This window comes from Procambarus clarkii, chromosome 47 (assembly GCF_040958095.1).
Source record: "Procambarus clarkii isolate CNS0578487 chromosome 47, FALCON_Pclarkii_2.0, whole genome shotgun sequence".
NCBI classification, from domain to species: Eukaryota; Metazoa; Arthropoda; class Malacostraca; order Decapoda; family Cambaridae; genus Procambarus; species Procambarus clarkii.
Genome location: NC_091196.1, coordinates 22,694,921 through 22,709,184, shown reverse-complemented (window position 1 = coordinate 22,709,184; position 14,264 = coordinate 22,694,921). Strand labels below are relative to the sequence as shown.

At 39.1% G+C, this 14,264-nt stretch overlaps 2 protein-coding genes across 14 annotated transcripts in view; one reads left to right on the top strand and one right to left on the bottom strand.

Annotated features, from left to right (window-relative positions):
• The window catches only part of GatB (glutamyl-tRNA(Gln) amidotransferase subunit B, mitochondrial), a 449,912-nt gene that overhangs the window by 408,291 nt on the left and 27,357 nt on the right, over positions 1–14,264 (top strand). For 11 of the 12 annotated variants that reach the window (XM_069302121.1, XM_069302115.1, XM_069302113.1 and 8 more), the window contains exons 1-5: positions 9,563–9,678; positions 10,010–10,108; positions 10,744–10,891; positions 11,157–11,270; positions 12,081–12,253. In XM_069302121.1, the coding sequence (XP_069158222.1) occupies positions 10,023–10,108; positions 10,744–10,891; positions 11,157–11,270; positions 12,081–12,253 (521 nt within the window). In that variant the 5' untranslated portion in view covers positions 9,563–9,678; positions 10,010–10,022. Of the gene's footprint in view, positions 1–9,562; positions 9,679–10,009; positions 10,109–10,743; positions 10,892–11,156; positions 11,271–12,080; positions 12,254–14,264 lie in introns of those variants that run through there. The other variant, XM_069302120.1, reaches the window with a different exon arrangement.
• Positions 1,450–9,341, bottom strand: LOC123762911 (uncharacterized). 2 transcript variants are annotated; one of them, XM_069302108.1, is made up of 5 exons: positions 8,812–9,341; positions 4,501–4,647; positions 3,450–3,617; positions 3,169–3,275; positions 1,450–2,519 (listed from the first exon to the last, which is right to left on the bottom strand). In XM_069302108.1, the coding sequence occupies exons 2-5, from the start codon at positions 4,637–4,639 to the stop codon at positions 2,286–2,288; spliced, it is 648 nt and encodes a 215-aa protein (XP_069158209.1). In that variant the 5' UTR covers positions 4,640–4,647; positions 8,812–9,341; the 3' UTR covers positions 1,450–2,285. The 2 variants fall into 2 exon arrangements, with proteins under 2 accessions (XP_069158209.1, XP_045605641.1); XM_045749685.2 differs by lacking the exon at positions 8,812–9,341 and adding an exon at positions 5,846–5,902.

The window sequence follows — 14,264 nt, the reverse complement described above, 5'->3', positions numbered from 1 at the left end:
GAGTTCGTGATGGAAGATGAGGTGCTGTACCACCTTGGTAAGGTCGTAGGTATTTGCTACCTACCGCCAGAGGTAAAAACATACTAATTTCATGTGATGGGAAATATGATAGTGTTCTTTCGACAGTTTGGGTCATTTCGTACAGGATTATTTTTTTACGGCTGTTGGCGATGATACATATTCATCTGAAATCAATTTTGTAGATCTGTAGGCGGATTGCCTCTAGGAATGCCTCGGCGTTGTCCAAAACAGCTCTCAGGACGTTGTTGTAACTGATTTTCAATTAGCGGTCCCTCTTACGAGCACTGATTAGTGACTGGGTTTATGGAAAGAGGATGTGTTGAAAGTGCACAACCTTCTCTGATGACTTATGGATGACAAGTGTGCTCACGAGTCATCCTGGCTTATGGGTTCTCACATTACGTAATCTGTTTTAATACTAAGTGGCTGATATTGTACCCTTCAGCCAGTTATACCTCAATACGATATAATGTATCCTGTCCCCCAGTAGTTCCTTGTCACACGTGAGGTGTGCCAGCGGAAGTGATGTCAGAACACTTTCTCATCGTAGAAATATGCATTTCAACACCAAGGAAACGAAATATATGCATGACATAGGGGGGGGGGGTAGATTGATGTCACCCGGGCTATAGTTCCCACGTAACATGACACAGTGGCTACAGCACATATACAATCTTTCTTGTGTTTAAACGTTGAATTTTCATTACTCTATTTTTGTAAGCAAATGTTTTGTAATTGAAATATCTGAGGAAATGGTTGGGAATAATCATTGAGAATGGAGGTGGTTACACGTGAGACGAGCTCGTATGGCGGTGTTACATGTTACTAATAATATATGTTGTAGTACAAGTAATATGTACAGGTAAGAGTACTGCATAGTCAGTAACGGTACTGCATAGTCAGTAACGGTACTGCATAGTCAGTAACGGTAGTATATGGCCAGTAACGTACGGTACTGCATAGGCAAGCCGGCACTATATGTACAGTGTCGTGCTGGCGCCAGACGTCCCAGGAGTTAGCAGGACACAGGAGGAGGTCCGCTTATCTCTGGCCACGTCCTGCCAGCCCGAGGGCACCGTGGACCCTGGCACTCCCAAATTATCCCAGAGCAATGTCAGGATGATATTCACACAAGCAGTTGACTGCCTGCTATTAACGCTCTTTCAAGCAAAGCTAAATATACCTTGAGTGCGTCCCATTTGTTTCAGTGTCTCCGTACGTCTCATGATACAACAAATTATATAGCCTAAAATTCAATTCAGTAAAATGTATATATTTTAAAGTACACATCCAGATGATAATACACCTAGACACTACAATGCACGAGTTTATCGGACTTTAAAGCAGTTATAACCACAAATATATTTTGTATAAAATACACCCCCCCCCCATCCCACACTTCCTGCGCAAATTATAATTTAAATCACATTTAGAATGTTTAAATTTTATTAATTCTTTAATTTTTATTGACAATAGAATTTTATTATTATTTAATATACTAATTATTTGTATTATTATTGCACAAAGAAACCACGTTAAGGTGATTATATCAGTGAGAAAATCAGTAGGAGCCTTGAGGTGGATTCGAACCTGCACCCTGGGAATTCTCAGCCACACACGCCTTAGACCACTTAATCACGACATGCTAAAAACAATGAAACCTGGATTCAGTGGAAGCCTCAGGACCCCTAGAGGGTTCAGTTGAATCTAATGTTTCATTGCTTTTAGCATGTCGTGGTTAAGTGGTCTAAGGCGTGTGCTTGGGAGTACCCAATGGATACCAGGGTACGCTATATTCTGAGGGCTTTTTGGGTGTAGCAGTCAGTACTTTGCACTATTTATCTATATTTACATTATCTCATCTATTTTGAAGGTTGGTGTAAAACAGCAGTGTTCTTATGGGAGGCTTTACGCTTAATGTATCTGTTTTGCATTTGTTTTTAGGTTTTGATGATGTAACTAAACTGTATTTGTTGACAATTGTATCAGTAAAATTAAGCCATTTAACACCAGACGCATAAGACTACTAGAGCAGTGTAAAGCACCAAGTCACCTACTGTATGAGAAACATATATAATGGTTGATTAAGGGCCTCCGTCAAGTTTCACCCCCGCTCCTGTGCCGGGTATGTCCATTGCGGGCTCACCATAGCCCGTGCTACTTGGAACTTTTAGTTCCCAGTAGCTGAATCTTAAACAACAACGGCCTCCGCCCTTCAGTCAGCACTTGACCTTCGGCGAGAGAGGATGTACCACTCCTCCAGACTAGTAATCCACAGAGGAGGTGAGAGAACTGGCAAGTCCAGGAGCACTGGCAGGTCCAGGAGCACTGGCCACGCAGGCTTTCTTGAGGCACTGGATAAATCCCGAGGTCTGGTAGGAGACGGGCTCCGGGCAGGTGGTGGCGGCGACGGCCACGGCGGCACCCAGGTCCGGAGGCGACAGGAGTGCCACCTGCGTCACCACGACACTGCGGTCAAGGGTACCATCTGCTGCCAGCTGCCGGAGACATCCAGTTAACAATCATTCTTATTGCGGAAAGAGTAATTAATTATCAAAAGAAGATACCAAGCCGGGAAGACTGTGTAGCGATAAGGAAAGATTATGTATTATCGTGTCCAAGGAAGATAATTTTCATAATTACTATTATACCTGGTGAAAATCTGTTAAATGTATAATTAAATGAATATAATATGTTGTCGTTTTACATAGCTTATATATAACAGAGCCATCGTTCAGTCTTTTAGTTCAGTCAAAACAACCTTAGATTCTTATTATAATATTTTAAGATTATTTGTCCGCCAGGAAGCACCCAAAACACTTTAACTCACCTGGGTTATCACCAACGGTTAATAGCGTTGAAACATATCTGGGTTATTACCAGAGAGAATATGATCGCAACATACAAGATAATGAGGGAATTATACAATGTGGATATCGACAGTCTTTAAATTGGGAGACAGTTGGACGAGAGGACATAAGTGGAAACTGGAAACACAAATGAGTGGAAGGAATGTAAGGAAATGTTCGTACTCTGTACGGGTGATAAATAAATTACATGCACGGAAAGAAGTTGTGGAAGTTATTAGAACATTGGAATAGTTAAATAATAACGCAACACAGCAAGACTAGTGCTCCGACCACTCACCATGTCGGTAGCGTTGAGAACACAGCGCCTGATGACCAGGTTGGCTACGGGATCAGAAGTTGGCCTCTTTCCTAGGCTGCTGGGAACACCGGTCACCACAGCCTTACCTGTGAACAATAAGAGGTTACTCAACATTCTGCTTATTGAAGTACTGTACTCAATAGTACGAAAATTCAATATCTTTAGCATAATTTTCAAGATACATCTCTAGCCAAAGGCTTAAATAATATACAATATAAACTAAACCTTTTGTAAAGTCCGTACTAGGCGTTTTAGCTCACCAATGCTAGAGTAGAAATCAGATTTGAGTGGTACACCTGTTGTGTTAGCACACGCTGTGATGAGGTCAGGTGTGCCTAGTAAGGGTGCCAACAGTCCGTCCAGGGGCGCGCACTGGGCTTGCTTCACCATGCACACTGCTAACGGGTCAGTCTTGGCACACATCGACGCTATAACAAGGCATTATTATGATTACCTCTCTAAATGAAATAATCATTAAGAGTTTAAAATTTAGCTGGTTAAAATTGCGGTTGGATTGCGAAATGTTTTCTGGTCGCAGAAACAAAATTCTGAGTACTAGTATACCTGCATCACCGAAAATTAGCAAGTGGTGAATATGCCATTTTTTCTTTTTCAATTTTGAAAGCGTGGTAGGGGGGTCGTAGGTAATTTTATTATTAGAAAATAGAGTCGCGAGTCTATAAACATTTGGGAAGCACTGATGTACACTACAGTTTTCTATGGATATATTAATCAATATGGCCTCATAATACCACAAAGGCATCTCAGATTTTCCATTCACATGCCCCCCAACTCTTGACTTCTCATGGTGATGTCACGCCATCGCCTGATGTATCTGCACATTAGATAAAAAATATCCGAAGACTAAATTTTGCAGATAAGTGATTGTTGGAGTTTGTAAAGGCTAGTCTAAGATTAGAAAAGATGAACAATCCTAGGATAAAATACAAATTAGGTTAGAATACAGGCTAGGATACAACTATGATATTAGAATAAAATTTAGACTAGTTTACTAGGATAAATACAATTAGGATATTGAAATAAGATGTAGACTAGTAGATTAAGATAAAATGTAGACTAGTGGACTAAGATAAAATGTAGACTAGTAGACTTAAGATAAAATGTAGTGTATTATAAATACAGACTAGAATATTAGGGTAAAATGTAGACTAGGATAAAATACAAAGTAGGATATTTGGATAAAATATCAGACTAGAATACTATGACAAAGCACAGATTTGGTTAAAATACCAATAATAATTAAATATAGATGGCAATAGGTGAACTGAATGTGAATTTCAAGTTTCTTACTTTCCATCCTGGTGGGTCCGGTAGCTGTAACAGCAGCAGTGACAGCTAAAGAAGCCATAAGAACAGCAAGAGTAGAATAGGTCCCCCAGTGTTCATCTGGTCCCAACATCGACCTATTCCTTAGGCACTGCCTTGCCATTGCGCTGTCTAAACGAAAATATTCCAATAAAGGCTTTATTTTCATATCAATTTTATATTATGACTGCTGAGTTCCTTGTCCGAAACTCGGAAAGGAATCACACCGCTAATCACATACTTGTACATCACGCTTGTACAAGTAACAACTTGTACAAATCGTTACAGTTATAATCTGAGTGTTGATTTGAACCTATTATAGTAGTGATATCAACAGACGTATGATTTTTTTTAGTCTAACTCGTTTATTATGGACCCCTTATGCATCCTTGTGGAAAATGACTATATACCATTTATATTTTATCTGAATTTACCTGAGGGGCCACCATATATAGTGACCTCGACGTGGACAGGAAGCCAGCAACTTTTTCAAAGGTCCACCCCTTGTTTCTGGTGATTTTTGTCCAAGTACGTTTTAAACTGAAGTAATGTCTTGGCATTTACGTCTTTTTAGGATATGGGATTCTGCCTTATAGGTGAAAAGTATCTTATGTTCCTTGTTAACTAGTTATAAACTAACTGACGATGTATATACCCCTCATTATACAGGTGATGAGCTGCAGGTGGGAATAGTGACAGTAAGAATACTAGGCGTGTAACGTGGTGATAATTTATACACTTACGATCCAGAGGCTTATAAGGTTTATTATTTTGTTATTGCTGGTTCTAATTGCCAGGGAGCGTATACACTTGCACAGAGCCTCAATACCAAATTCCAAAACATTCACAGCAGTGACCAACCGATTCACCTGACAAGATGGAGGATGTTCTTGATTTGTCGTTTAAAACATACGTCAAACATTCACCCTATCTTAACAACCTTATTCCCCACCACTGGTGTTCATAGTCGGCCCACTTCCTCGCGTCACGTCTGAGATGATTTGTTGTGACTGTACAGTTTCTTTTCTGAATTTAGATTTTACTTTCCAACCCCAGTCGCTGAAATTATTCAGCACAAATCCTTTCTTTTATTAAAAAAAATCACCAGTGGTCTATGTTTTTTAAGCCTGAAATATTAGATTTATCCATTTACACTTACTGATTGTACTTTTCAAGTTCAAATCACTTTATTGAGATAATAAATACATCTCAAAGGATAGAGTAGCTTAGGCTATTTGTACCCTATTGTACTTATGGGTACTGTAAATGTTATATAGACCCTCTCGCGCCGAGTTCTACCTGTATAATACTGCCGTGCTATTGTCTTCACCTCTTATTACGCACGATTGCAATCTTCTGCTTGCCGAGACGACTCTACACCCGTCGAGGTCACTGACAAATGTGAACAAAAATCACGGGAGCTTCGAGCTGTACATTCTAGGAGCGAACATTTGCACCAATCCCAGCTGATTCAAAGACCTTCCAACCAATGGCAAGATAGCATCTTAAAGCCTTTAACCCGAGCGGAGGTCATGAATTCCGTGAAGCGGCTGTGTTTTTAAAATGACCAACTTGCACAAATGCTATTGTAATACGACAGGTGATTATTGTAAGTAAAATGTAATACATTAGGTGAGAGCTGGGGCACGGTGAGGTGAGCAGGGGGGGCTGGCCATGCATACGCTGCCAGCATTATAGGGATTCGAGTGAGTGTAGCCTCCGTCTCTGTCTTGAGGACACGAACAAAGATTAGTGAACAAAAGACAACGAGTCTTAGTTACTGCTTTAGGGATTTGAAGTGGCATATCTTCCGTGAGAGCTGATTCTCACGTGGAAATCAGCAAAACAATATATTTCTTTGTTTTATTCCTTATCGGTTCTAATATATCATCCAGAACCATAAAGCAGCCAGCCGCCTGTTACCAACCATACACATGTGCATCCGAAGTCGCATATGTCTTTATACACACTTGGGCATATATGCATTCACTGTTAATTCTGTACCGGGCATTGTAATCGAATGCTATTTGACACCCATTGCCTTTTATCTCCCGATTATTTGAATATAAATCTCCTAGCAATAAGGGCAAACGACAAACTAAAAAAAATATAAAATTATTAGATGGAGTACCCGGTGGTATCCGGGACACACACACTCCCCCCCCCCCCCCTCTCTCTCTCTCTCTCTCTCTCTCTCTCTCTCTCTCTCTCTCTCTCTCTCTCTCTCTCTCTCTCTCTCTCTCTCTCTCTCTCTCTCTCTCTCTCTCTCTCTCTCTCTCTCTCTCTCTCTCTCTCTCTCTCTCTCTCTCTCTCCCTCTCTCCTCTCTCTCTCTCTCTCTCTCTCTCCTCTCTCTCTCCTCTCTCTCTCTCTCTCTCTCTCTCTCTCTCTCTCTCTCTCTCTCTCTCTCTCTCTCTCTCTCTCTCTCTCTCTCTCTCTCTCTCTCTCTCTCTCTCTCTCTCTCTCCACTCTCTCCACTCTCACACTCTCTACACTCTCATCACTCTCTCACTCTCTCACTCTCTCACTCTCTCTCTCTCTCTCTCTCTCCCTCTCCCTCTCACTCTCACTCTCTCACTCTCTCATCTCTCTCTCTCCTCTCCTCTCCTCTCTCTCTCTCTCTCTCTCTCTCTCTCTCTCTCTCTCTCTCTCTCTCTCTCTCTCTCTCTCTCTCTCTCTCTCTCCTACTCAACCAACCTCATTTTCTCTCCTCTCTCCCTCCCCACTATGTCATTTGGTCTAAAATAATTGATAACAGGACATTAATTAATATATAGTATCGAACAGTATTCCTCGCTATCGCTTTCTTACGGAATTTACAGTTGGAGTGTTTACTGCTGGGAGATTCATTACCTGCAGTTACCTCCGATAAGTAATGATATCCAATCTAGCATCTAAATGGTATTGTTTCCAAGGCATGCAGAACAATACACCATCGAGAGTTTCTATTTAGTGTTTGTCCTCTTCAACTCCAACAAACTGGGCGTGAAGCCAGTGGCTTGTCAAAGGGTTTTCCATTCGTCCTGGTGATTTTATCCAGATGGATTCTGAATTGCAACAAATTGAGTTTTAGCGGTTAGGTCTTCGACGTGTTCGGTTCTATGTGTTTATAACTTTGTGGGTGAAAAAATCCATCCATGTTTTGTATTCTTGCATAAAGTTCTTAGTTCTAAATATATAACTATTTATTTACATGAGTTTCTCTGAGGCCCACCATCTCTAGTGAGCTCGAGGGGAACATGAAACGGGCCGGATGTCTAAGGTTTCCCATTGTTCCCGAGGATTTTGATCTGAAGTAATGTATTTGTATTTACAACTATGGAGGACAGGCGGTTGCATGGGTTTATAACACTGTAGATGAAAAAGCATCTTCTATTTTCTGTCCTACATTGTTTAGCTTGAAGCTGTTGCCCCTAGTATGTGTTACATTTGACCTTTTAAAGAAACGGTCTGGATTAATATCCTTCAGTTTGTTCAGCATTTTAAAAGTTTCGATGAGATCAGCGCTGTTATCATGACCCGGATTCACAAAGCCGTTACTCAAGTACTTACGAACGTGTACATCTTTCCTCAATCTTTGACGGCTTTGGTTACATTTATTAAACAGTTTACAAGCATGAAAACTTCCCAATCAACCATTGTTATTGTTATAAACAGCCTCCTGGTGCTTCGGAACTCATTAACTATTTAATATTTGTAAACAAAGCCGCCAAAGATTGAGAAAAGATTACAGGTTCGTAAGTGCTTGCGTAACTGCTTTGTGAATCTGGCCCGGTTTGCAGAGTTGTTAGTCCTATGGCTCTCAACCGTTCCTGGTATGAGAGTCGACATAGTTCTGGGATGATTTTTGTCACTCTGTTTTAAACTTTCCCCAAGGAAGATATGTCCTTTTGAAGACTGTCTCCATTCTTGGATTCAGTAGTCCAAATGGGGCACACCAGAGATTTTCACAATTGAATAACCATTTTCTTTTCCCTTGAAGTTACAAAGTAATTGTAACCTATCCACCGCTGCCCACTGGATGTGGGGCGGTGTGCAGGACAAACATATCAATTGTGACACTAGCTCTCCACATATGTCAGTTGCTCAATTTATAAACTGTACTTGTGGTCGATCCCGAACCCATTGTTGATGTGACGACTTATATTGAATTTTGTAACTAGCTCATCAAGATTGTAACTTGCTTAGCTAAATGAATTGTGGGGTTCAGTCCCTGAGCCCATTATGTGCCTCTGTAACCCTTTCCACTACCGCCCACAAGATGGGTATGGGGTGCATAATAAATGAACTAAACTAACCTTGAAGTTATAGTTACGTTTGACTAATCCAAGTGTTTTTTTTTTCTTTTTTTTACTGCAGCTCCTACTTGTGCAACAGCCTTGTAAAGCCACTAGCACACACAGCACGCATTGAAAGGGTCCCGGTAGTACAGCCGGGTTCGTTCTCGACGCACAATCAAGAATTTGGGGTTCGAATCCCGGGCGGGGCAGGATACGAACCCAGGCCAAAGCGCTTCGCAAAGGGCCGGGCGAGTGCTTTACCACTGCGCCACGGGAACCACAAACAACAAGCTTAGGAGCAGTACATAAGGCACCTGGTGGTTAGGTAACTTGTGAGTTTCATCCTAAAGACAATCACTAACCCATGGGGACCTCCATCAACCTAACAAGTTTCGTATCCTCGAGAATAGACAAACAACTTACTAATATACTTACTATACTGTACTATACTTACTAATCTCTCTCATCTCATTTTTTTCTTGCCATGTATCTGTTATCATTTTATTAAATCTGCTAGAATTTACCTACTTAAAATTATCTGTTAGATTAAGGACCTGCCCGAAACGCTGCGTGTACTAGCGGCTTTACAAAATTGTAAATACTATGCTATGTATTCTCTCAAACCCAATGTACCTTCTTGTATATAAATAAATAAAAATAAGAATGTTAAACTTAACGTCTCTGTACTCTCATAAACCCAATGTACCTTCTTGTATATAAATAAATAAATAAATAAAATTTAATATGCTAAAACATTTCCAACCAAAGAAAATGTGAACTCTGGCATGATAACAGAAGCGAGTGTCTGTCGCCAAAACATCAACAAGGACTGAACAATTGGGTACTCCTAGGAGTCGCCGGTAAACGTGTGTGTGGTACAGTAAGGTAAATTTCTCCGACAACCCGTATTCTTATGATATTTAACACATAAATTTCGTGTGGGCTCATGGAATTGTACAGATTTAAACGTTTTGCATGTTCTAATTAACCTTTGGGCAGGGAAATCAAATATGGAGGAGAATTTTGCCAAGAGGTGGTAGTAGTAGGCAGGTATTTATGTATTTTTAATACTGTATACTGTAGTAAACATTTAATTTAATTCTAATGATTTGTTGTTGCAACTCATGATAGCCGTGATTGCCTTGATTGTGGACTTCACGAGGGCAACAATATATAGTACAGTACTGTACATAGTTATATGTTTATCTATCAACAGATTGTGATGAAAAATGAGGATTCAAACCAGACTATATACAAAATGCCAAAACTTGCTGAGGCATTATAGTAATTTCCAGTATAAGCCACATCTTGTTAGGTAAGTAGCAACATTCGTTGTGTATATCTGGTAAGGATATCTTATGGGTCTCACAGGAGTAAATGTTTTCATGCTCCATTTTTTGCAGTGTCCATGTAATATCAGAACACCTTCACATATTGGCTTGAAACTCTCAACACTAATATGTGATGATGCAAAAAGACCCACATACAGAAGGGAGGGGGGAGCATTTTGTTATTTTAAGAATATTCATATTATTGTATGCTCATTATATATGCATGGCATAGTGACTGAGGATATCTCCCTTGATTGGCTGTGACCAAAATTGTTCTAGTTAATTTTTATAGTTACTCCCTGGGAAGCCTGGTAGTAGCATTGCCACTTTATATCTACAGAAATAACACTGTGAACTGGATTGCTATAGAATTTCATAGTATTACGGTATTTAATGCCATCAGCAGGAAGGAATTACACAAGACCATCAAGTGGTTTAATCTAGTGCTATGAATTTGATAACAATTAGCATAAGTGAGTAATATAAATTCTTTTACTTTTCCTCTGAATTTAGGATTTATTAAGTTTATTATCTGCATTGTATCTCATATGATGTTTTGTTTTAGACTTTCATGCATTTACATTAAATCATTGTACCTGATGTTTAAATATTTATTTAGAGATCATTGGGAGCCAGTAGTTGGATTGGAGATCCATGCACAGATCTCATCAGCAACCAAGTTATTCTCCCGTGTTAGTACCAGATATGGGGCTCCTCCAAATACTCAAGTTGGTATATTCGAATCTGCTCATCCCGGAACCTTACCAGTAAGTCAGATATATTTAAGTATCTGCCTTGCATGTTTAAAGATACAAAGCAACTATTGCTGTTTCTGTTTGTTATAAACCAATAATTGTTGTATAAAACCTCTATGCAGTTTGGGGAGGTGAAAAAGTAACAACTGTCAGCATTAGATTGGAATGTTTTATTAGAGGGCTCTGAAATGAAGGCAGACATCTCAATATATTTCTACTTTATAAATTCATTTTTATTTTTTGTTCTTTGTGATAAAGTAAAGTCTTCTCTTAATAGGTACTGAACAGGAGATGTGTTGAAGCAGGGGTAAAGACAGCTTTGGCCTTTGGATGTACTGTCAACAAATGGTCTGCCTTTGATCGAAAGCATTACTTTTACCCTGATCTTCCAGTAAGTAACACATATCTTATAAGACTATATTTTATAGTGTGTTCACACCATAGGCCTTCACAATTAAAATTCATCTGTTGGAAGTCTCCAATATTACATTATTTTATTTATTAATCTGTGACAAAATATCTCGTTTAGTAAAAGGTTGAGTATTTTGTCACACACAGAAATCACAATTGCGTGATGCATCAAATGAACAAATCCACAAGGGCTGTGACGAGGATTCGAACCTGCGTCCAAGAGCATCCCAGACGCTGCTTGGGATGATCCCAGCATCTCATCCTTGCCTTTATCCTTGCCCACCTTGTTGGCGTCATTATCTTCTTGACTCAAGCACGTTGTGACCGTTGATGTGTTGTTGTTCATTGTCATATACACATCTTTCTATATTCCCACTCGTGCAGTCATCGGGAGGATGTACCTTCATGCAAACTGCACATATTGCGAAGAAGAAAAAAAGAAGAAAATAAGGAAAAAGTAATGTACTGTACTATTGAAGGAAACAGATATTGAATAAAAAAAAGGCAATTAATGCAAAAATGTGGTTTCAATGAAAATGGAGCAGACCACCATCTGGAGGTGCTGAAGTGCATGTCTGTAGTTGAAGTAAAAAGCTGAGTGGGAGACAGGACACCATATGCATCCCATACAATATTGTTTGTTTGGACAACTGAACTGTCTACAGTTAATATGCATATGAAGTTCAGAGACTATTCTGCATTTGAGTATTGTTTGCTGGTTTATTTTTGTAATTATATAACTTTATATACCACCGGGAAATGCTGTAATTAGTGTTTTTGTCACTTTTAGGCTGGTTACCAGATCACACAGTTAGATTACCCATTAGCAAGCAATGGCAAATTAGAATTCGTCATGTACGATTTGTCTCGTCGTAAACAGACATATCGGCGTTCAATTGAACTAATACAAATTCAGCTTGAAGAGGATAGTGGCAAGAGCATTCATGACAAGGATAATAATAGGTAAGAGATCTTTACTTTTTTCATAACAATGGATTGTGTTTAGATCAAAATTTAGACAGATACTGTAAACAGATGAACCTCATTAATGTTTCTTACAAGAACACAACAAGCTTAAAATGCTATTACCCCAATATTTTGAGAAAGGAGGTATTAAACAAATACAAAAAGCACCACTATGTCTGGCTATTTGCATTATGTAATTGGGGTAACTGGTTAATCATCTAACTTACCTAGCACATTCCATCTTTATCAGTTGGCTCTAATGAGTCATGTTCAGGCTGTTAGCATTAACTTCAGGTATCCTACTTATCCACCTAGTAGTCGAGGGACTACTCATGCTCAAGACTTATAATTACCCGGTAGTCTTATTGAAAATGTTAACTAAATAGATTCCTTTATAATATTATGTGCTTATTGACCGGTTATGATTACTTACTAACCATCACCTGCTTCAGGTGTTTGGCATTACAGTTATCACAATTATTATGATTTTAATAATAATCTTGAATACAGTACAGTGGCACCTCGTCTTAGGATAATTTCGAGTTACGATGTAAATTTGATCGAAAAATGCGACTCGACTTACGATAGTGTTGCCGACTAACAATATTTGTTGGTACACGTTACCAAGCGTGTGGTTCCTGGTCATGCGGCTTCCTGCCTTAGTTTATTAGAGCTGCTCGCTTAGTGACGATCATGCCTATAAGAAATTCTGTTTGTGGTGATTTTTTGCTTTTTGAACATAAAACTGATTATTATATATCATGCCATGGGTCCCAAGAAAGTCAGTGGCAAGGTTCAACATATGAAAAGACATGTTAGAATGACCATAGAGGAAAAACAAGAGGTCATATATAAACATGAAAATGGTACTAGTGTTGTTGAACTAGCTAGGCAGTACTGTACAATAAATCTTCAGAGGAGGAGGTGGCGGCATTAGAGGATGTCCCTTCCTCATTAATTAAGAAAATGTGTGCAGTATGGGAAGGACTGCAAAGTTTTGCTGAAAAGAATCACCCAGATAAAGCTGTAACAGCCCGTTGCATTGATCTTTTTAATGACAATGTGATGCCTTACTACAGACAAGTGTTGGAAAGAAGGGAAAAACAATCTTCAATGGAACGATTTCTAGTGAGAAAATCGAGCAGTGAGCCAGAAGCAGGTCCTAGTGGTATGCAGGTAAAACGTGCCAGAGTGTGTACCCCAGAGAAGTCCTCACTGCCTGATGTTATAATGGAAGAGGACTCTCCTTCCAAACAGTAACACCTCTCCTCCTCCCTCCTCACCATCTTCCATATGCTATCAAGAGTCCTCCATAAAGGTAAGGTAAACATATGTACTGTATTGTAGTTAGAGAAAAAAATTGTATGCAGTATAAAATGTATTTGTAAGTTAATATTTTGGAGGGTGGGGAACGGATTAATTCAATTCCCTTTATTTCTTATGGGAAAAATCGCTCCAACTTACAATATTTCGACTTACGATCCGTCTCTGGGAACGGAGTACCATCGTAAATCAAGGTCCCCACTGTACTTTATTATTATAATTATCCAAGATTCTTATAATCGTTAAAGATTAGTATTGTTACTATTTGAGATTTTTATAATTATTATAATTAATTATTAATTACGTGTATATTTAAATTAAAATAAAAAGTGTCCCATCCAAACAAGTTTTTCTTCAAGCTACAGAATACACCAGTTGTACTTAGTCATAATTTTTGTGAATTATGCAAAATATGTGAATTATGTGAATCATTAAACAATGCATATGCATGTAAATAAATAGAAACAAGTGATGAACAATCAATGAAACATCCAAGGAGAATACAGGAGTCGTGTCTCGGATACCTCAGTGTCAGCAAAGTCTGCATCGTATGATGACAAACACCTGACCGCATGCCCACCGTGCCCCCTATCACAGCTCTTTCACATGGTAGAAAGGTACACATTGATATATTTTTTATGTTTTTCTTACATTTTGCATACAATTTAATAATTCTATGCCGAAA